Source organism: Ambystoma mexicanum, chromosome 7q (assembly GCF_040938575.1).
Source record: "Ambystoma mexicanum isolate Mex_15411 chromosome 7q, UKY_AmexF1_1, whole genome shotgun sequence".
NCBI lineage: Eukaryota > Metazoa > Chordata > Amphibia > Caudata > Ambystomatidae > Ambystoma > Ambystoma mexicanum.
The window spans coordinates 1047742635-1047766337 of NC_090941.1; the positions used below are offsets into that span (position 1 = coordinate 1047742635).

The window sequence follows — 23703 nt, forward strand, 5'->3', positions numbered from 1 at the left end:
GGAAGGGGTAAAGAGACTCCACCCCCCAATTTCTAACTCACCACCAGGGTGGGACCTTAATGTGGTGCTTGCTAAACTCACGCCCCCCCCCTTTAAACCCATGTATAAATCTAGTCTCAAACACCTGACTTATAAAACTGCCTTCTTAGTTGCCATTACTTCCATAAGAAGGGTCAGTGAAATTCAAGCTCTGTCAGTGCAGGATCCTTTCTTTACTGTCCATAAGGATAAACTGTTTCTACAAACGCACCCTAGGTTCTCACCTAAGTTTATTTCGAAATTCCATGTTAACCAGTCCATTGAGCTACCGGCCTTCTTCCAAGAACCCAAAAGCTCTGCTGAGGTGAAACTACGCACACTAAATGTGAGAAGAGCGGTCCTCTACTATGTAGACAAGACCAGACCGCTAAGAAAGACAGATCAACTGTTTGTCTCTGTAGCTACAGGCAGAGAAAGACATCGCGTCTCTAAAGGTGCCATCTCTAAATGGATAGTCAAATGTATCCAGCTTTGTTACTCCCTTTCAGAAAAAACTCTGCCTTTTACGCCGAGGGCCCACTCTAAAGAGGTACGGGGGCCACTCTGACTTTCATTGCAAATGTACCCCTTGACACCATTTGCAAAGCAGCTACATGGAGCTCTATTCACACTTTTACTCAGCACTACTGCATTGACATTCATTCCAAGACTGATACTCAAGTGGGACAAGCGGTTCTAAGACATTTGTTCGCTCATGACCCTTCTCACATCCCACCTCCTTCTTCTAACACTGCTCGCTAATCTATGCACAGCATGTGATTTAAGCAGATTCCACAAGCCTCAGAAGGGACACATTACTCACCGTAATCGTATTTCTGATGCTTGTATCTGCTTAGATTCACATGCGCGGCCGCCTTTCCTCCCCTCTGAGAGATCGATCTTATCTGCTTGGATGCTATGTACTCACTCTACTCCTCATGCTACCTCATGTCCGAAAAAATACAATCTGAGGGTTCTACAAGCGTGAGGGATCATGGGTACAGTGGACGTCACTAGGCATAGTATTACTGGCACGCCCTAGTTCGACGCCCCTTTTCGAGTTTCGAAAAACAAACTGTAATACTCCGCAGCTTCCACTAGATGTCGGCCTATGCACAGCATGTGAATATAAGCAGATAAAAGCATCAGAAATACGATTAGGGTGAGTAATGTATCCCATACCATGTAACTAATTTATTCAATGTTTATCATGTTTGTATGTAACTAATGTGTAACCTTACACAATGCGCCCAGATACCTGAGGGTTAGGTGCGCTATATACATAAATAAATAAATAAATAAATAAATAAATAACTAGTGTAGGACATATGGAAACAGTGGATCAGGAAAGGGATTTACATCAAGGCGTAACTTGTCTCCGGGGAGCACAACTTTGTAGCAGGCAATATATGCAGAATGCTTCAACAAAATCACAAATGGGAGATCAACACAAACATACACAAACTGATTTTCAAAGAATGGGTACATCCGACAGTAGATCTGTTCGCAACAGCCCAGAATGCAAAATGCCCCAACTTTGTATCCTGGTACCCAGAGAAAGGGTCAATAGGAAACATACTATGGATGAACTGTTAGGGACATTTGCTTACGCTCCCCCCGCCCTAACTGCACTTATCTGCAAAGTAGTCCACAAACTACTACACAAACAGCTCCCTCAAATACTCATAGCACCAACGTGGGCACAACAAACATGATAGCCACATATCCTGAGAATTGGGACTCAACCACCCATCAAAATCCAAGTCAAAACCCACTTTCTGACACAACAACTAGGCCAGTTAACACATCCATGCCCCTCGAACATTGAACTTGGCAGCTTAGCTCCTGAAGTCATAGAATTTCGCATATGAAACTCCTGGAAAGATGTATGTAACTTCTAAGGGCAAGCTTGAAAACCAAGCACAAGACACTGTGACTTCAACAAGTGGAAGGGGTTTTTAATCTAATGTAAGCACAAAGGAATGGACCCCATTAATTGCACATCCACAAATATTGTAATATATCTATTACATTTGTTGGATTTGGAGCTCGTTTTTAACTCAGTTAAGGTGCATCTAGCTGCACTAGCAGCCTATGCCAAATCATACCAAAAGATATCACGATGGAGAGTACCAGCGATAAAAGCATTACTGGACGGGATTAAACAAATTCGACCCCCAATAGCACACCCTCCTTTGGGATGGAACCTCAACACAGTTCTACAAAGACTCATGTGAGCTCCTTTTGAGCCCATGCATAAAGTTTTTTTAAAAGACCTCACATGTAAAGTTGTTTTTCTAATAGCAGTTATGTCTGTAAGGTAGATTAAGTGAATTATAAGCACTTTCGGTTACAGAAACATTTGCATCCATTCATAAGCACACAGTGGTCTTAAGAACTCAGCCTCGTTTTTCACCAAAATATATTTCAAAATCTCATGTCAATCCATCCATCGAATTAATTTGCTTCTTCCCTAGTCCTCAATTAAATGGGGGCAAGCGTTACATACACTAGATGTACATAGATCAGTAATTTGTTACCTTAATAAAACTAAACAAGGAAAACAAGCCACTTTGTTTGTCATTTGCAGTGGGCAATCCCGTAACTAAGCCCACTATTTCAAGATGGGTTGTCAAATGCATCCAATTGTGCTATTCATTAGCACAAAATACATTACCATTTACACCAAGGGCTCACTCTACATGTAGCTTTGGGGCAACATTAGCGTGCATTGCTAATGTTGCCCTATGGAGGAGATATGCAAGGCTGCAACCTGGAGTTTAGTACATACATTTATTCAACATTATTGCGTGGACACACGAGCAAGAGCAGATCCACAGGTGGGTCAAGCATTTCTTAATCATTTATTTTCATCTGTTCCTGCTTCTCACGCACCGCCTGATTTAGGTACTGCTTGCTAATCTATGCCTAGCATATGAATCTAAGCAGATTCATAAACCCCAAAGGACAAATATTTCATAGCCAGTAATCGTCTTTCTGTGTCTTGTATCTGCTTTAAATCCCATGCGCCCGCCCAACTTCCTCACAAGGGAGTGTAATGAAGGCATAGTATCAAAGTAAGACCGACACAAGTGACCACAGTTCAAGGGTGTTTATTGAACTTTATCAAGGGTGTGATAAACGTCTATCTAAACCTAAATCTAAGACGGGAGCAAGCTACGACCATAACATAATAATAATGCAGTCCTAGTGGAGTCTCGTCAAAATGAAAGGGCCTATACTAAAAAAAACGATTGCCATTCTTTACTGCTAATTTACAAATAGTGTGAGGAAATGTACATGAAAATGAAAAGTGTTCACAAAATGATAAGTCAGGATATTCAGGCCGTTAGCTGAGAACGGCGTTTCAGCCATAGCAGACTCTTGGGCTTCTTCGGCACGAGGACACAGTTCCATTACAAGCATCAGGGCCTTCTATGCCCAAGTCTCGTTAGTTATCAAAAGTCTCTTGTTTCAGAGGGCCTGATTTATCAAACAAACAAAAAGTTCCTTTCCAAGTATTCACGTAGGGCGATTCACTCTTCACCCTGGATCCCTTCTTCCGGACTCGGGTCCTCTTCTCCAAAGCTTACAGAATATCTTTTCTTGGGTGTCTCACAGTTCACCCTGGATACCCCTCAGCTGGTCTCAGATCCCTTTTACACAATTAGTCTCCCTCAGCCGGGCTCGGACCAATTACAGTTCGTATTAGCTATCGAAGACTTACGAATGTTGGTGGGGTTTGGCTTGACCTGTTGCAGGACCACTTTGATTTTCACAGTTCACAATTTTACGGTCTCAGTTGGATGCCTAACAGAGCCCTTTGAATGAGCACCCATGTGGCGCCGGACCTCTCTGTATATGGCATCTACCTTGGTTTCAAAAGTTTAGTCCCTCCTTGGAAATTCAATTATATTCGCGTTGTTCATCAAATACGCCTCCCACTCTGTTCTTTGCAGATTTCTTCCTACAATGTTGCCGCTCGCAACCTTGGTTCTAACGCAGACCGGTCTGCTATCAGTCTGCCCGACTCACCGGCTGTGCTGACCTTGTTGGCACAGCTTTGTTGTAGGAGCCAAGGACAGTACCATGGCGGCAATTGCTCCTTCCCACCTCGGCTATCGATGCAGGAGAGCCCCGGGTACTTTCGACACACAATGCACCTTTCTTCAGCTTTAATTCCCGGTCTTATGTTTCTTATTCTGTAGACCTCATGAAAGTAGTGGTTTTCTTCCTCTGGAAAGGCCAAGGGCAATTCCCTCCTTGCAACGCTTTCTGGTCTTGTCGCCTTTCTCCTTGCGTTAAACTGCCATCTCGGAATTGCTGCTTCTTCGTGCATTTTGCCTTGCTCAAAGTGTGCTTTCGTGCTCTGCCTTTCATTCATGTGGGGAAGTCTAATGGAAGTCAGGTGTGTGTAATTATCAGTCATTGCCTGACTCTCCCTGACCCTTGTGTTGGGACATGTCAAGTATACAGCTCTGGTGTTAGTCTGTGGTCGCTCATGATTAACTGTCCATGAGAAAGTTGTGTCGGGAAGGGCGTGGGGTTTGAGCTTCTAGGTATCCTACCTGGTAGGATGGGGAAAAGGTGTTGCAGGGAAGGGGATTTCCCGTGTCTCACCCTTCGGTGTTCCACTTCCACTCCCCGATGACCCCTCATCCAGGTGATCTATCCACACTGGTCCACTCCCAGGAACTTGTTCCAATAGCGACGGCCGTGTCCTGGCCACCTGGATGACAGATCCCTGGGGACTAGCGGGTGAGACTCCTTCACCTTTCTCACAGGAGTACCAGAGTTTATCAAACATCCTACAATAAGTGCAAATATAAAAATCATGTTCAGGGCAAGAAAACAACAAAATCTGAGGACATCAACGTGTGAAGAATTTTGGGTCCCTGTACATCTAGAATAGGGATAGTGTGACAGGAACACCCCTGTTGATGCCCTGTTTTTATGATTCAAAATAATATGTACTACTCTGAGCCAACCACTAGATGGCAGACTATGCATAGTATTTGATACTAAGCAGATACAAGCCACAGAAAGACTATTACTGGTTAAGTAATATTAGCCATACAATCACATTATGGTGTCTATAATAGGAGCCAGATCCCCTGAAAGTAAAGTAGGGTGGAGTTGTTAGACAAAGCAGCATCAACACCTAAAATTAAGCTTTTTGAGCCCAAATCCTATCCTAAAAGCAAGGGTCAATAATGACCATGGTATGTGTATGGTGTATTATAACAAAGTTAGTTTTCCTGTGCAAGGAGTGGGCACCTACCAATGTCAGTCAACTAGGGGGATCCTAAGAGGGCTATTTAGGTTCTGAATCCACAACCAAAAGACAGGCCTTGGTAGCTACAGGTTCAGACTCTATGCCCATTTGAATTAAGGGGAGAGCAGCAAGGGAAGAGGGATTTAAAACTGAATAAACAGACCCTCCTGTATATAAATGCGCCACACAAAAGAATTAAATGATTCTTGAAATAGTGTTTATTGTCACACCCAGTTCAAGATGAACATCACATGGATAGCCCTAAACTGGTGACACGTGTTTCGGCGAAAGATCATTGCCTTTAACAAACAGACCAAAAAGACGAACTGCAGACTTGCAGAGGATTTAACCCAGTTATTACACGTACCAACAGACCTCAGAAACAAAAAGTGTGCATTTTCGGAACAGAGCCCTGGTTTCATAAAGGCAATGCCATTTTGCCGAAACACGTGTCACCAGTTTAGGGCTATCAATGTGATGTTTATCTTGAACTGGGTGTGACAATAAACACTAGTTCAAGAATCATTTCATTCTTTTGTGTGGTGCATTTATATACAGGAGGGTCTGTTTCTTCATGATGCTTTAAGTTTAGAGGTGGGGTCTGGACCTCTATTTCTCCTGCGAGTGCGACACGTTCACCAGACGACTAAGGCATATGTTGGTCGCAGAGTACCTTTAAGTTGGTGTCAATCAACCCAAAATCTTCATTACGGGATTTAAAACCGGTTTGCAACCCAGTCTCTCAAACCTCAATCAAGAAAACCAACAACCCCAGGTAAGTAGGGCTGTTTGGGACTACTACAATCACATTCTGTTTCTAGCATTGGGAGGTCCAGGTGTCACTGCTGCTGAGTGGACTTCAGCTGTGTCCAGCTACTCAGCAGCTGTTCTCCATTACTGACTTCACTAGAAAGGGACCACCATCAGGCGGTACAGGCTGAATCTGAAGAAAGGCTACTGCAATGACTCCCACAGTGTTGTACCCCAGGGGGAACAAAAGAATGAAGAGGGTGAAATAACTCTGCACAAATTTTGCAGGCATCAAGACTAAGGACCACAGTACTCAGGCTGCACCAGGGCCCTCCTTCTTGCTAGAGGGCAGCAACAGCAGCAAGGTCCCAGGCCCACAACAAGGATTCATGGCACAGGATTTAGTGGCATGTTACATGAGATCCTTTGCAACAGGTGAAGGCCCCACCACCTATGTTGTTTTTCAGATGCAATTTCACGATTCCACAAAGCTCAGTTCAAGCTAGGGGGCACTGTGGAAGGTATCCCTTGTCCAGTGAAGAGCAGAAAATCTCATTAAGTGGCTGGATTGGTCAGTGGTGGTACTCGCAACAATCCATCAGCATTCTCTCTGCAGTTCCTTTGGGTGCTTGGCTCTAGTGGTCAATTGCAGAATGGCTCCAGTTCCCCTCCTGATGCATTACATTCTGGGCTTGGTAACCCCGGCCCACCAATAGAAGGACCTGCAAAGTTTAAACCATGTATTCTTGCCCAATAATGGTCGGCTAGCTCAGGTACAGCCATGGCTCACACAAGGTTTGGTTTTGTTTATTAGGGCTCTCTGCAGCTACTCACCAAAGCCAATCTTAGCCTGTGAAGAGAAATTACCATGTATGTCCCCTGCGTGGGACAATGATGGTCATCAGACCAGGAAGGCATAAAGGCGGGCCTTCAAAGCCATTGCCATTAATATTGCACACCATCTTGCACAAAATGTTTCCATAAAGTAAAAAGTAAATGGTGTACAGGAATACATCCAAAGCAGTTAAAAATAAGTTACCAGTGCTGCCAGCTTAACTAGACTTTCACAGGTGTAGAAACATGTCCAAGAGTCAAAAGAAAGGGTAGAAAAACATCTCCTGCACCACTATACATATGGAAAATAGTGCTTTGCCATAGACCTAAATGAGGGGACACAGTCTCCCCTGCATTAGTAGCCTTAGGGACTGGCCAGTGTGCCCATAATAAATAGTTGATCCAGGGAGTTATGATGAAAAATACCTCACTCCCAAAAATCATTTCAGGATTACACAAACTGTCTGCCGAAATTAAGGCCACTAGGGTGGTGATGTGCACAGTACAAAAGACTAGTAACACAACATAACAATTGCTGTGCGTACCATTGAAAGAGATGGGAAAGCTGCCAAAAGAAAATATGTTCCTACCAGCCAGACTCCTAAGAGCATGCCAGTGTTGTCTGAGCATGTCTACCTCTGATAGTTTATGCAATACAGTTAACAAATTAATGTACTGATACAATGGTAGTGTTAATGCCAAATACTCTTGTGTCTATTGTAAAGTGCTTAGTTACATCTCCACCTTTTTCTCACTACTTCTCAGATCTCCCTGCGGTGTACAGTGGTGGAAGCATTGGGATGCTCGATCCCCAGAGGACAGCCTTTGATGACGGAGGCTTCATGTGGAACTTGGAAGATGAGGAGGACAGGAATGAAGTGCAATCACTTACAGACCAGTTTCTCCCATTCTTTGACGTTTTAAGTGTCATTGACTGTGGTAACTGCAGCACCAGCAGTGAGATTGGTTACTTTCAGGGCACACTGTTCCGTTTTCCATTGCGCTCAAAACCTTCTGAGATATCAGACAACCTCTATACCACAGAAAGGGTTAAAGAGCTATTTGAATGCTTCAGCAAGGATGCCAGTATAAGCCTTCTGTTCCTTCGGAATGTCACCCAAGTGTCACTGAAGATTATTGGACGTGATGGCACAGTGCAGCATCTACTGACTGCCAGTGTGATTACACAGGATAATGAAACTCATGAGACCATCAGCAATGCGTCGTCCAAGCTTTTCACATCAATTGATGTGAAGGTCACTTCTCTACACAGATCTGGTGCAGCTGATGAGGTCTGCAAGTGGCTGGTGGTGACTAGCAAAACCAAAGAAGGGAGCTTCCAAGACCTAGACGAGCTTGCAAACAAATTAGGCAACACTCCTACCGTTGGACTTGCTTATGCCTTAGCTAATGAGGATAGAAATTCCTATGGCGGGCGTCTCAGCTGCTTCCTTCCTCTCCCAGACCGAGAAGAAAATAGGACTGGCCTTCCGGTCATCATCAATGCCACCTTTGACCTGACTGATGACAGAAGAAGTATAAAGTGGGTGGAGGTGGATCAGCAACACGACGAAGCAGCTCAGTGGAACCAACTGCTGATGGAAAACATCCTACCTCTTGTGTATTGTCAAGCAGTCCAGGCAGCTGTGTCTCTGGTACGGTGTGGAGATGGTCCAGAGAATATGGCTTATGGCATTTGGCCAGACCCAAGTCAAACTCAGCATAAACAGAGGTGGCACTGGCTTACTGAAAATGTTTCTCAACGCCTGCTAAATAGTAATGTGCTTTGCAGAGCAGCAGACAATACCCAATGGGTGAAGGCATCTGAAGCCATCTTTATGAAGACAGATGTGCAAAACTATGACCTACATCATGCCCTACAAGAACTCCTTCTGTATGTGGGAGAACCTCTTGTCAGGGTCCCTGAGCATGTTCTCAGCGCTCTTCAGTTGGCTTCAGGCACGCTCATGCTTCAGAACATGGTGTCCCCTGCCTACACCCGCAGGATCTTGCGACAAGGCTCCTGGGTTGACCTCCACCACAAAGAGAAGCTACTCATCCTGGAGTATGTTGTTGGTGATGGACAATACAGAGACCTACTGGGTCTCCAGCTGTTGCCTCTGTCTGATGGAACCTTCATCAGCTTTCAAGACACACAATCTGATGCTATGGCCTTCATCGACAGTCCAAGATATCCAAGGTGAGCCACTTAACCCATTCAAGATGCCCCTTTTTGTAATATTTAAAATATGATTTTGAATATTGTATTGTAAGTTTAAGTAGAGATGGGTGATTTTTGCAAAAGTGGAATTTGGTTCATCCACCTGGTGTTACTTACAGCATTCAGCATATTGACCAAATGTTTCATCCAAACAAAGTTGTGTGTTTGTGACTTCCTGAAAATGTACTTTAGTTCACATGCAATATTGGACACACAAGGGCAACATTACAAAGTGAGGCCCACTTTTGGCACGTTTTGGCAACTTGTGTCAAATCCCATCACTGATAACATAAACCTAAATTTCTCCATTAAAATCTATTGCAGAACGTGGTGTGCTTGCTTGTATATCATCCAATGCTAGTGAAATTGAGCTGATATGGATGCAAGGAAAGAAGGCCATTAGATGTTACAGAGGGAACATACATGTTTTGATGGTCTTTTCATAACATTCCATGTTTTTTTTCTGAAAGTTCCATGGAATTTTCATAGCCAGGTAGCCAGCCTGTTTTAGAATGAGCAGTCCAGCCAAGTCTGGTTCTTTTAATTTGGGGAACTCTACGGATAGCTGCCTGCAGATTGCAATGTCTAGCTGGGATAAGAGTCAACGCATTTAACCTTGAAGGAGGGGGATCCAGAGGCATGCTAGGCCTTGTGTACAAGACATTGGGGATCATTACGAGTTTGCCGTAATACGGTAAATGTGCTGGTAATTCCAGTTACCGGCACTTTTACTATTCCAGCCAATTACAAATTACTGGCAACAGAATTTCTGAAGGCCCAGACACCAGCGCTGGTATTACCGGCACAGCGGTATAACCGTCCGATTACAAGTTGGGAAATGCCAGTAAAACAGGCGTTTATAGCCGGTAATACGGGCAAAACCAAGGCAGAGATAGCTACACCTCATAGTATGTGGTATATGCACACAGGTGAAGGAAATAAGGCCACAGGTGTACCCAATCCACCCAGATGCACACAGGAAGAGTACAAAAGGGTCACACCTTCCCCAAAAACACTTCCCTACACAACCATGCTGCCACTCATCACAGTGAACATGGACATGGAGCTACTCCAGGCCAACCTAGAGCTGCAGGGTCTGGAGGACCACCAGAGGCAACAGAACAGGAAGCATTGGCGAGGAGGAAAAGGATGCTGATGATTAGGATATGCCACGCAAGATGTGCAGCCATACCCCGCGAAAGGACCACACCATGGACCTTCACAGACGAACAAATCCTCAACCTGTACCGCCTAACAGGGCGATGATTACAGAACTCCTCACACACATCCAGGAGGACATAGGGAGCAGGATCGGCATCAGGATGGCCATAACACTGCTGGTGGTCAAGCTGGTGTTGGTCCTGCACTTCTTGGCCACAGGCACATTCCAGCGCTCAGTGAGCCATCTGCATGGCATTTCGCAGCCTGCCATCTGCAGAGTGCTGGGTGTGAGGGGTCAGCAATGAGTAGCGGATACAAAGAGATATCATTCTCAACATTAGCCATTTTATTAACCAAACAGGGGTTTCGGACAAAGCCTAACTTTCCCTATTCTAACGTGATTGTCCCTTGCTATGAAACTAAAACTAAAGCAGGGATGACCTTGTGTCCAAACTCAGTCTGATACTCACACTAACATAAACAAGCAAACAGTGCAAGGTAAATGTTTCAAAGTTCAACTTAATAGAAAAATGCAACAACTCAAACATATAAGTTCAACAGAAACACTTCTTGTATCCAGGGTTGTCTCCCTTCCCCTGGATACTTTCAGGTAAATTATTCACAGTGTTCCTGTATCAAAACCAGTCTCTTAAAGGCAGTACAGATGTCTCTTTCACCTAATACTTTCCGCAGTGTGTTAAAACAAATGTTCCTTTCACAACGCTGGTTGGTATCAGGCAAAGAAAGTCTTGACTACTTTTAAAGATGGTAAAACAAATGTCTTTCATAACAGTGATTCAGGTATGGCAAAAGACGTGTCTTTTCAAAGCTTCTGGTTGACAAAATGTTCAATTGAAACAAGAACTTAATATGACACCAACTCAAAATAAGTTTCTTGGTCCCCTGCCAGGAAACCTCTTAACTTCAACTAAAAACTCTTGATATCCTGGTTTGCTCTCCTGCCAGGAATATCTCCTTTTTGGTTCACTTAGATCCCCTGGTGTACTCTCCTGCCAGGTATCTTGTTCCAAAAAGGTTTCACTGCCTGGTACCCTTATCAGGCTTCTCTTCAACATTCACTCTCTTCTTAGGTATTTCTAAAATTGCACCTCTTTAGTGGCACAACACTTGTTGACTTCAGTTAGCACTTGCACCAAGCTCTCTCATACTAGCATCCCTTATGAGGGTTTGTTCAAGCTCCTTCTGTCAACCTCTTTTATAATGTCTCTTGGCTCTTGGCAATGCTTGTTCTAGGTTTCTCCCAACTGATATACTATGTCAGGAGAATTGTACAAATCTTGTCTCTTTATTTCTCTTGCAATCTCTTTTGGCTAATGCCAATGTTGGTTCCAGGTTTCTCCCAACTGACCGCATTTGTCAGGAGAATTGCACCAAATCTGCACCAGTTGTTCTTTTGGCAATCGTCTTTTGGCTTAGACAATGCTGATGACAGGTGTTCCTGACATCTCATGTCAGGAGAATTGCACCATATTCGCCTTTTCCTTTTTGCTTATATTTGGTCTGTATTCAAAAGTACTTTCAAAATGCTGTTGAGCAAATATGCACATCCGGGGCACCCTTCGATGTTAGGCTGACTCACCTGTTCACTGTGCGTCGACTGAGATGTGCTTGCGAGGGGCCAGCTTCCCCTTCTGGGCAGTTTGGTACTCCGCGTCGGCTCTCCCGAACTTTGCTGTAAAGACCTGTGCAGCAGGTCTCTCCTTTCAGCCCCACTGTGCACCGTCTGCTCTTCCTCTCCTGGGGTTTCTCTCCTCCAGTGCCGAGGGACGCCAACCTGCTTCTGGCAGGCGACTCTCCTTCTCCCAACAGCCCTCTGGGTTTTCCTCTGCCACTGGTCATTTTTCCCTCTGCGCGCACTCTGCAGCCTTCCTTCTCTCTCATCCTTTGTTCTTCTCGTTCCTGATGTTCCCCTCGTCATCCTCTCTGCCACAGATAATCTCGAGGTTTAAATGTCCTGCGTAATTGACTAGGTTGATAACAACTAGACTGAACATTGTTTTCAAAGTCACATTTCCTCCACATGTACTCCTTAGTTGGGACTTGGAGTTCCAATAAGTTTCAAATGATTTTTGATCACATTGTTGAACAATTGTATTTGAAATACAATCACCAAAACTATCAGATGCTTCATATGTTCTAGGTTCACCATGTATACATGGAGACTGAATAGGGTTCTGTTTTGACAAAGTGGTTTTCAGAGTTTTACAATCAGATGGTTTTGAGTAATGGCAGCAAGCCATCAAGAACGCTGGAATTAAGGGATTTTATTTACAACCAAGAGAATCATAGTCTTTCTCTCCCTGCAGAGTTACCACTCTCCCCTGACAGCCATCTCCTCCCATGTGATCCACACACTCCTGTGCCATGTGGATCAGCACATTGCCCTCCCTGCCACCCAGGCACATGTGAAAGCCACCAGGCACGGTTCTATGTGATCCCAGGCATGCCCAATGTGGTGGCAGCCCTGGATTGTGCACACGTGGAGCTGGTAGCACCCTCAGGCCCCAGAGGAGGTCTTCAGAAACCGGAAGCAATTCCATTCACTTAATGTCCAGGTCACCTGTGATGCCGACCTCACCATCTCCCACTGCTGTGCCCGGTTCCCAGGATCAACCCATGACGCAATGATCCTGCGGAACAGCACGCTGCCAGCATACATGGACGGGCACAAAGAGCAATGGACCTGGATCTTGGGCGAGTACATGCCCAGTCTCACTTACCTTGCTGTTTGAGTGACATGCAAAGGGGGGTATGTCGTGATTGCATGTCCTGGCAAGGCCCTTTACATGCGGCACCCACCAGCACACCCCACAAATGACATGCTGGAACCCACAGGAGGAGTACATGACTGGAGAGGCAGCAGTCAATAGCCAGGCCATGCAATTCCAACAGGCCAGCTACACGCAATGCAATACAGGTACCAGAAGGCAACACCATACCTCCCACAACATGCATGGCCAGCAAAGTGGTGGGCTGGGCCAGCTACGGGTGTCCAAAGTATGTCTAGGGGCACCCCAAAGAGCCAGAGGATAAGGCAAAAATGACATTGGACAAAAAGAACAGTGACCAAGGTGTCGTCCAAATACAGTAAAACCGAATTGTACAATGCTACACAAATAATTCTGTTGCCCCAAACACATCAGTTGTCCTGAATAGCCTACCCAGGCCCAGACACCCTTTCTGTGAGCTGAGGGGGGTGGGGAACGACTAGGTGCAGGGCCCACAAACACCAATGGAGCCCTTGGCGTGCCCGTAAGATGAAGCTTCCAATAACACCCCCATGCATGGGATGACATACTGTCAAACTAAAACTGAGGGACATGTCCCTTGCATTTGACATGGTATGCATTCAGTTCAGCATGCAATCTACCCCATCATGGTTGCCACACAGACGACCTGTACATGTAACCCAGACTCCCATCAGGGAATATTCATGGGAGCAATGCACAGGCCCAAACCACCCACCCTGACATGCTGCACTGTCAGTCAAAGACCCTGAAAGCAATGAGTGTTGGCTGTCCGCTGTGTGCAAGTAGTACCATGTCAGACTTGACATCACCCCTGAGCACTGCAATCCACATGCAAAGACTTGAATGTGAAACATTGTAGTGCAATGACACATGGGACATGCATGCACAGACTGTGTTCTGAGATGCTGCTGTAACAGGCACACATCCGCCAATCATCATGAGTCACACATGTGTCTTTCCCCTTGTAGGTGACTCTGGATACTGAGGGTATTTCCCTTCCTACTCCCCGGGGATCCATTGCATAGGTGGCCAGGGAAGGGCCATCTCTATTGGATCCTCACCCTGGGGCGGACAAGCTGGGGAGGATCACCTGGGCAGAGGGTCCTTTTTAAATAAAATGTTATTAAGGGAGATTCACGTCTCACAAAAACAAACATTACAGCAATGCACAGTGATAGTCACAGTCGAACAATATAACTGCCATTAGCCGGATGCATCAATATCACATTGCTTTTCTCTGCCTTATGATTAGTTTGCAATCAGTCGATATCAATAATGGCACTGTCTAGTTTGCAGCCCCCGATCCCATCGCCCCCTGTCTGGGCACTGTGTCAGAAGGTAACACACCAGAGGACCCCATATACTTTTGGGTCGAGCCCACGGCCCACGCAGCGCCCTGTACTCCCTGTCCATGTCCTCCAGCCAGACCAGATCATTCAGCCAAGCCCGAGTGGTAGGGGGGCCCTGACTGGTCCATCTCATCAATATACATCTCCTGGTCATTATCATGCAAGTGGTCAGAAACCTTCGGCCTAGTCGCGGTGCACCAGGAAGCCATCCGAACATGCAGCACAGCAATTCACATGGCACATCGTACCCCAGCATACAGGAGAGGACACCCGTCACCCCCGCCCAGAACTCTTGCAACTGGGGGCAGGACCACAGCATGTGGAGGAAGTCAGCCGGGTGCGCCTGGTACCCGGGGCACACATCACACCTAGTGGGGTCGAAGAGGTGAAACCGGTCGGGTGCAAGGTACACCCTGGAGACGGGGATTGAACGCCACATTGTGGGATCGCTCGCACAACATTGCCCATTGTTTGTCTGTAAAGGTGCACCCATCATCCCTCTCCCAGTGCTGTTTACTCTTTAAGGGCACCCAGGGGGAATCACGCTGCACCTAGCCATATATGATGGAAACAAGTAATCTGGCCGAGGCCGAATTAAGTAGGGAGTTTAAAATCAGAAGCGGCCGGGGAGCATTCAGAAACATGGGGGACAATCCTGAGATACAAACACTCCCCCTGGGTACATGTCCGCCATAGTGCCTATTCCTGCCCCTCGCCATTCCCAAACCAAAGCTGTATCACAGGTAGGCTAGAAGTACTCAATGTTCCAGAGCTGCAGCCCTGGGTCCTATGGAAAATCCCCCCCCCCAATCTCTTAAGAATCCTGTTCCATGTGTGCACTGTGCACGCCACTGGGTCAAATTTACACTTGTCAGAATCCTTCCTTGACACCAACACCGCTTGAGCCGCAAAAGGTTGCACCAAGCAATTTTCAATCTGCACATGCGGCTATGCAGGCGTTCCTAGCATCCAATAAGATAGAAAGTGCACTTGCGCCGCCAATTAATATAACTTCATTTCTGATGCTTGTTAATCTGCTTAGAATCGCATGCTGTGCTTATAGTCAGACATCCAGTGGTAACCGCGTAGTATTGCATCTTGTCTTTCGAGGATCAAAAGGGGACGTTTACATGGGCGTGCCTGTAACACTATTCCTGACGTGTAGTGTACCCAAAATCCCTCAAGGTCCCTCAAGATTATTCCCCCCCCCTCCCAGATTACTGGTGGCCCTAATGTGGAGCTCTTGAAAAAGAGATTGTGTTATTCTTATAATTATCGACTTCGGTCGTTTATTCCCTTAAGTCACTTTGAGGATTGAATCCTGTGCATCACCGAAGACTGCTGCAGAATTTTTACGGCCTGTTGATCCGGCGGCGCTGCCATCCACGTGGCCGGCCCACACAGTAGGGAGAGAGGGTCGGGGTGGCCATATTCTTTCGAGTATGCCTTTCCGCTATCACCCTCTTTGTTCCCTGGGTTTTGTCATCTCTGTACCTGTCTTGCGCTATGGACAAGACGCTGTTTAGGTTTTGCCCCTTATGTAGGGCCAAATAACCGTGGAAAGACGAGCACCGTTGGTGCAACAATTGTCTTCCTCTCAACCACAACGAAGCGGCTTGCGCAGTTTGTAAGCTCCTGCGTCCAAAGACAATCAAAGAGCGCCGCTTAAAGCGGTGGGCAGCCTACGGCATGTCACAGGCCGAAAGTTCTTCTGCCGCCGCCGAAAGTGATGGGGGGGACTAGCGATGACCAGGCCTCCGTATCGGAAGCCATTGACCTAACGGCGGCGAGCTCTCGATCCGCAGTGTTCGTCCCCGACCCCATCAGGCACAACGCGAGTCATGCTATGGGGAAAACACCTGGCGACAAGGACGCACAAGTTGTATACACCAAACACACAACCCAAGGTTCTGCTTTGGCATCACAGTCGAAACGCGCCAAAGCGCCAACGGACCCGCCGAACATTTCGACGGGATCCGCTGATCTTGATGATTGGCAGCCTTCCCCGCAACTGCAGCAGCGGCCTGCGACTGGGCATTCAAAGACACAGGGCGCTAGCACTAAAACTCCTGCGGCGGTCGAGATGCTCCAGGAGGATGCGCAGATGCCGCATAAGGCCCCAGTGGTGCTGAAATTCACTGCGCAGCCTCCGGCTCTCCCGGCACATCGCCCCTCCACCCCGAGCATCATCTATAGCATCACTATGATCGCTTCGGCGGTTAGTCAGAAAGAAAGGTTGAAAGACGCAGCGAATCGCGCGGAACGGCCGAAGGATGCGCCGAGACACACGGAGCGACCTAAGGACGCGCCAAAAAAGACGTGCCACAGCCTTCAGAACCCCGCAAGGGCTATTCTGAGATTCTTGTGCCCCTATCTAGCATGCTAGGGGATAAATCTCGACGTTCCAGAGAGGAAGATGATCCCTTTCCTCCCCCAGACCACTCTGGTTCATCCCCATGGACCAGGGAGAAATTTGAGGGGTGCATGGACAAACTAGATTAATGTGTCCCTTATTCTGAGAAGCTTGCTCCCAAGAGGCCAAGGAGGACCTTCACTTTTCACGCATGGCCAAGTTTCCACGGACCTTTGATGATCCTCATGAGGATTATACTTATTACCTCACTGATGACGAGGTCCAGGTGGACACATATGTGCAAGATGATGCCCCCTTTGGGCACGATTACAATATGGATGACCCTGCAGATCCTATGGACAATTGGGATGATAGCCGCCAGGTTGAGGCTCAACCTTGGCCGTCCCCTTTTACTACCCCGGACCCTGATGCCCTGTGCATGGATCCTCCCCCCCCCAACCCCAGCCCGCCAGGCCTACCCTGTGGACGATCAAATGGCGTTTAATGCCTTTTTGAAGAAGGCGGCTAAACATTTTCAGATCGCCACACAAGTAGCTGTGCCAGAATCTGATTTTGTGGAGGACATTCTCAAAGAAAAGCCCCCTGCCAGCCAAGCTATTACTTTGTTAAACTCTATCAAGAGAAGATTGGCACCCTCATTGTTGACACCAGCTCAAACAAGAGCAGTGAACCCCAGGTTGGAGAAATTGTTCAGTCCTTCTCCTACTGACCCTGCTTACATTACAGGCCATGCCACTCCAGATTCTTTAGTGGTTACCATGACTAGAAAACAGGCGGGTGTACGTCTACAGGAGAGACAACGCCCGATAAGGAGTCCAAGAGGCTGTATGCATTGGGAAAGAGGGTTATAGCGGCTGCTGCATTTTTCACCCGTATAGCAATAATACCACCTTATTGGCTAGTTATGCATATGTCCAGTGGAACCTGCTGCAAGAAGGCCTTCAAGAAGTACCAGAACCCTTGCGGGCTAAATTGCTCACCATCGTATCAGAAGGCAAGCAGGTGAATCAAAATGTTCTTAAGAACACTTTAGATGCTGTTGAAACAGCGGGAAGAACCTTGGCGCAGGGTACCTTGCTCAAGAGACATGCCTGGCTGAGGAACTCTGGGTTTAGACCAGTGACCCAGGCTGCCCTGATAAACAAACCCGTTGAAGAAACCAACTTGTTTGGCAAAGCAGTGGACGATGCCCTGGAAACAGCCAAGACAGAACATGAGACACTCAAGTTCCTTCAGCAGATTACCCAGAAACCTTCTCAACAGAGAGGGGGTGGCTCCCGCCGGTCCTTTTGTGGGCAATCCCGCTCCCCTCAGAACCAATACAGTTCTGGAAATAACTGGAACTCGGCACAAGGATCTAATACCACCACCACCTATCAACCTAGAGGACATCAGCGTGGAAAGGATAGAGTACATGGCTCCACCCCCAGAGGCTCTTCAGCCTCAGGTTAGAAATTACCATCAGATCCGAGTCCCCTCCCATGCCACCCTGGTTGGGGGGTGCCTAACCTCTTTCCTTCAAGCATGGGAGGGGATAACGACAGACCAGTGGGTAATCAAGACCGTGGCCCACGGATACTGCATAGAATTTTGCCGACCACCTCAGTTCACACCACCAAAATCATGGTGCCTGAATCCGGAACACCTGTGCATCCTTCTGCAAGAGGTGAAGATCCTTCAAGAAAAGGGCGCCATAGAAGTCATCCCGATTCTACAGGTAAACAAGTGTATTTATTCAGTGTACTTCCTTGTACCCAAAAAGGGTCTCACCATGCGCCCTGTACTAGACTTGCGCCCAGCGAATAAATTTGTCAAACCTCAAAAGTTTTGTATGGTCACTTTACAAGAAGTAATCCTGCTGCTGAAACGGAGATTACATGGCAACACTGGATATGAAAGATGCATACTTTCATATTTCAATGTTGTCAGCGCACAAAGTACCTAAGATTCATAATGGAGGACAAGCACTATCAGTTCAAAGTACTCCCCTTTGGCATTGCCTCGGCACCAAGGGTGTTTACAAAGGTACTGGCAGTGGCAGCAGCTCACCTGCACAGACAATCCATCCCGGTTTATCCTTACCTTGACGACTGGCTCATAACAGGGGAATCCTACAAAACATGCTTATTGAACACTCAGAAGACAATATACCTCTCATTCAGTCTGGGTTTCTCCATCAATGAGAAAAAATCCAGCTTAGACCCCAGTCAAGTCAAACAGTTTCTAGAGGCTCTAATTCGAACAAGGGACTGCCTCGTCTTCCCCTCCAACGAGAGGGTCCAAAACATGCTGTTTCAGATCCCTCAGTATGTAGCCAGTCGGGAAGTGACGGTACGCAAGGCCATGCAGCTGCCAGGGATGATGGTGTCCTGCATTTACTTAGTTCCTCACGCGCGTCTGCGCATGCGTCCCATGCAAGAGTGGCTCAACAGCCAGTGGTGCCAGGCCAGCGGACAATGGGAAGATCTGGTAGTTGTCTCGCCAGCCCTCGTTCTGTCTCTGCAGTGGTGGTTGAGGGACAACCTCTTGAAGGGGAAGACCTTCACCACCCCCGCAGTAGAAGCTACTCTCACGACAGACGCATCTTTCACAGGGTGGTGGGCTCACCTGCTTCAGCAGACAGCGCACGGAGTGTGATCCCCGGATGTAGATTCCAACCACATAAATCTGTTGGAGCTATTAGCGGTATTCAAAGCACTGAAAGCCTTTCAGACTCAGTTACAGGGGAAGACAGTCCTGGTTCTAACAGACAGCACCACAGCCATCTATACCTGAACAAACAAGGGGACACTCAATCTCCATGGCTATCCAAGCTGTCCCAGAACATTTGGATATGGGCTCTCAAACACAAGATGTTCCTGTTGTCCCAACACGTTCCAGGGGAACTCAATCTTCTGGCGGACGTGCTCAGCAGAGACTTCCCACAGCCCGTAGAATACAAATGGCGGCTAAACGAAGACATTGTCTCCAACGTTTTCGCGCAATGGGGCTTCCCAGTGATCGACTTGTTCGCAACTCTGGAGAATGCCCAATGCTTAGATTACGCCTCCAGGTACCCCCAGAACCGCTCGAAGGGGAATGGACTCTGGATAGAATGGTCAGAGAAATTTGTTTACGCTTTTCCCCATACTCCCCTACTCAACAAGATCGTGCACAAGATGCACCAAGAACCAGTGACCATGATATTGGTGGCCCCCATTTGGGCCCGCCAAGCGTGGTTCTCTCATCTGATGGAGATGTCCCTCTCTCCTCCAATGCAACTGCTTTGCCTGTACAACATGTTATCTCAGAACAAGGGAGAAACGCTTCATCCATTTATTTATTTATTACATTTGTATAGCGCACATGCAGCCCAAAGACATTGTGGCACTGTTACTTGTGGTAGTCTTAGTTACATAAAGGTTACATACATGTTAGGGTAGCATATTTCGCGTAATCACATTATGCACTTGTTATACAATCATTCAGATATTTGTTCAGTTTGGAACAGGTGTCTAGGTGTGCACGTTCCAGGTGAGAGTAGCGTATTAGATAAGTTTAGTTAAAGAGAATGGTTTTCATCGCTTTCTGGAACGCTAGGTGAGAGAGTTCTGCTCGCAGGGGTGGTGGTAGAACATTCCAGTGTAGTGCTGCTAGGTATGGCAAACTGACCCCACCTGCTCTGGCTCTCTTGACTCTGGGGATCGTGAGCATGTTTGCGTATGGGGTTCTAGTTGGTCTGGTGGGCCTAGTGGGGTGAATTCTATCAGAGAGATAGGGTGGAGCAGTGAGGTGGATGCACTTGTGGGTGAGGGCAAGTGCTTTAAATATGACTCTTTCTCTTACTGGGAGCCAGTGTGCCTGTTTCCTAGCTGCCATGATATGCTCTTTCTTGGGTATTCCAGTGGCTACTCTTGAGAGCGCTGTTTTGTATGGTTTGAAGTTTCGACATGTTCTTGGAAGAGGTGCCCAAGAATCGAGCATTACAGTAGTCAAGTCTTGACCCTGTTATGGCTCTAACAATTGTGATGCAGTTATCCTTCGATAGGAAGGGTCTGGCTGCAGTAAGCAGTTTGGCATGGTAGGCTGCTGTTGAGGCGATGGCGCTCACTTGCCTGGTCATTGTTAGATTTGAGTCCAGATCGACACCTTGGCCCTCATTACAAGTCAGGCGTTAAGGGTTTAACGGCGCCGTCGGCGCCGTTAACCCTTAACGCCTGATTCACACTTTAACGCCTGCTTTTTGCAGGCGTTAAAGTCCAAGGCGCTAAGCGACCTTGGTGCTAACTACGGCACCGTTATTTACGGTGCCGTAATTAGCGCCTTCCCCATCCCCATTATGCCCTATTGGGCAAAAATGGGAATGGGGAAGGGCAAATGGTGAATGGGGAATTACCGCCCCACTCACCTTGGAATGGGGCGGTAATTCTGCCATCCACCATGGCGGAATCCGGCATGGACCATGGTGCTACTAGCACCATGGTCCACCGCCTGACTTGTAATGAGGGCCCTAGTGTTTTTACTGAGTTTGCCACTGGGATTTTAATGCTGTCAATTGTAAAGTTGCTGAATTGGAGTCAAGGTTCTTGAGTGTCTCTTTAGAGCCAACTATGAGAAGTTCGGTTTTGTCTGAGTTGAGGCATAGGCCATTGGCTGCCATCCAGGCATGAAATTATGTTGTAAATCTGGTTGTGTTTTGGAGTCAATGTCATAGGGCCTCATTACATGGACGGCGGTAACCATGGCGCTATTAGCGCCATGGTTGCCACCGGTATTTTACCGAGTCCGCCATGGTGAATGGCGGAATTACCACCCTATTCCAAGGTGTGTGGGGGCGGTAATTCCCCATTCACCATGGCACTTCGCCATTCCCAGTTCTGCCCCCATAGGGCTCAATGGGAATGGGGAAGGCAGTAATTACGGTACCGTAATTACCTTCAAGGTCCCTTTGCGGGTCCCTACTTTAAGTTAAGGTCGGGAGCCGCAAAGGGACCTCGTAGTAAGGCGGCAAGGGTTTACCGGCACTGGTACCCTTGCCAGTACGGGTAAACCCTTACCACCATCCGTGTAATGAGGCCCATAGTCTCCTGTTAGGGTGAGGAGGATCTGGGTATCGTCAGCGCAGTTCGTGTACGAGATACCCAGGGAGTCGAGGATGAGGAACAGGGGCCTGTGAAAATGTTGTAGAGGATGGGCGAGATGCATGAGCCTTGCGGGACACCGCATAAGATAAGAGTGGGTGAGGCTGAGGCAAGGTCTGAGAAAACTTGCATGGTGCACCCTTGCACGAAGGAGGCGATCCAGGCAGTGGCGTTAGGAGAGAGGTTGGCTGTGGTGGAGATGTGGTGACATAGGACTTGATGGTCAACGAGGTCGAATGCCGCCAAAAGGTCTAGGAGGAGGAGCGCAGGTTTCCCCTTGTCTCTTGCATCGTCCATTTGTTTTTTTTAGGTCAAGTAAGGCTGTCTCAGTCCCGTGACTTGGGCGGAAACCTGATTGGCGTTGTTCAAGAATTTTGTTTTCCTCAATGAATTGTTGTACCTGCAAGTATGCTGCTTTGTCCAGTATTTTAAGAAGGAAGGGGACTGTGGTGATTGGTCGGTAGTTGTTAGGTGAGCAGGGGTCCAGGGAGGGTTTCTTTATGAGAGGGAGGACCCAAGCTTCCTTGAGGCATGAGGGGCCTTTGCTTGTGGCAAAGGAGGTATTCACAAAAGCTGCGAGGAAGGAGGCGAGATGGCTGGCGCAGTCCTTAATGAGTGTGGCTGGGCATTTGTCTCCTTTGCAATTAGATGGTTTGATGGTTTTCATGATGTTAATTAAGTCAGATTCTTTAATTTCTTTGATGCTGTTCAAGGGGGTGGTGGTGCGACAGTGGGTGTGGGGATGTTGAGTGTTTGTCTAGTTGCTTGAATTTTAGTTTGGAGGGTGTTGAGCTTACCGTTCATCGCTGATTGGATATCATCACACCAAGTTGTATCCTTGGTGAAATTCTGTGGTGTTGGAGTGTGTTTCTAGGTCTCTACAAATTGAGAAGATCTCTTTGGTATTGGATTGTACTTCTTGGATTCTGGCTTCAAAGCAGATGGCTTTAGCATTGATTATAGCTTTTTTATACTCTTTTGCGTTAGATTTAAAATCCAGTTTTTATTCATCTGTGCATGTGGTTGCCATAGGGTGAGCGCTGCCCACTTCTCAGAGCGGTGTCCGAGGAGGTCTGGGGTGAACCATGCGTTGATGTGGCTGGTAGGTTTGGCCTTACGTGGTTTAAGTGGTGCAATGTCTTCCACAGCTGCTTTAATGGCTGTGTTGTATGATCTTGCTAGGATCTCTGGGTCAGCTGAGAATGGGGGGTCTGAATGCTGGCCCGTATAGGAATGGGATAAGATTACCCTTGGTGAGCTGCCTGGAGCTTCTGGTAAGTGCTTTGGGCAAAGGTGGCTCCGGTGTTTGTTTATTTCTGGTAGTGGGGATGTTGAAGTGAATAGCATGGTGATCTGACCATGGGATGGGCGTGTTAGCCATGACGGCGATAGGGCAGTTGCTCGGCTATCCAATTCAGGGATCGACCCTGTATGTGCGTGAGTGTGGTAATGGTGTTAGTAAACCTGAGGGTTTCAAGTGCTGTGTTGAGTGCTTTGGCTGCAGGGTCGTTGGCTTCATTGAGTCCTAGGTTGAGGTCACCTAGTAGTATGGCTTTGGTAGGGTGTTTCAGGTTGTCGGAGAGGAGGTCAGTGAGGGCGGTTTGGAAGTCCCCTATAGGGCCAGGTGGTCGGTAGACGAGATGCAGTGTGATGGTGCAGTGGTCTGATAGTTTAATTTTGGTGCGCAACTAGTCACTGGTTTCAATATTACCTTGGTCAATTTTCCTGATTGCAAGGGAGTCTTTAGCTATAATGGCTACTCCACCCCCTAGGATAGTGCGGTCTTGTCTGATGATGGTGTATCCTGGTGGTAGGGCTAGAGATAGTGCA

The 23703-nt window shown here is 47.2% G+C and overlaps 1 protein-coding gene across 3 annotated transcripts in view; it reads left to right on the forward strand.

The window, feature by feature from the left end:
- The window catches only part of LOC138528595 (sacsin-like), a 472485-nt gene that overhangs the window by 349939 nt on the left and 98843 nt on the right, over positions 1-23703 (forward strand). For 2 of the 3 annotated variants that reach the window (XM_069640375.1, XM_069640376.1), the window contains one exon: positions 7643-9077. In XM_069640375.1, the coding sequence (XP_069496476.1) occupies positions 7643-9077 (1435 nt within the window). Of the gene's footprint in view, positions 1-7642; positions 9078-23703 lie in introns of those variants that run through there. The other variant, XM_069640377.1, reaches the window with a different exon arrangement.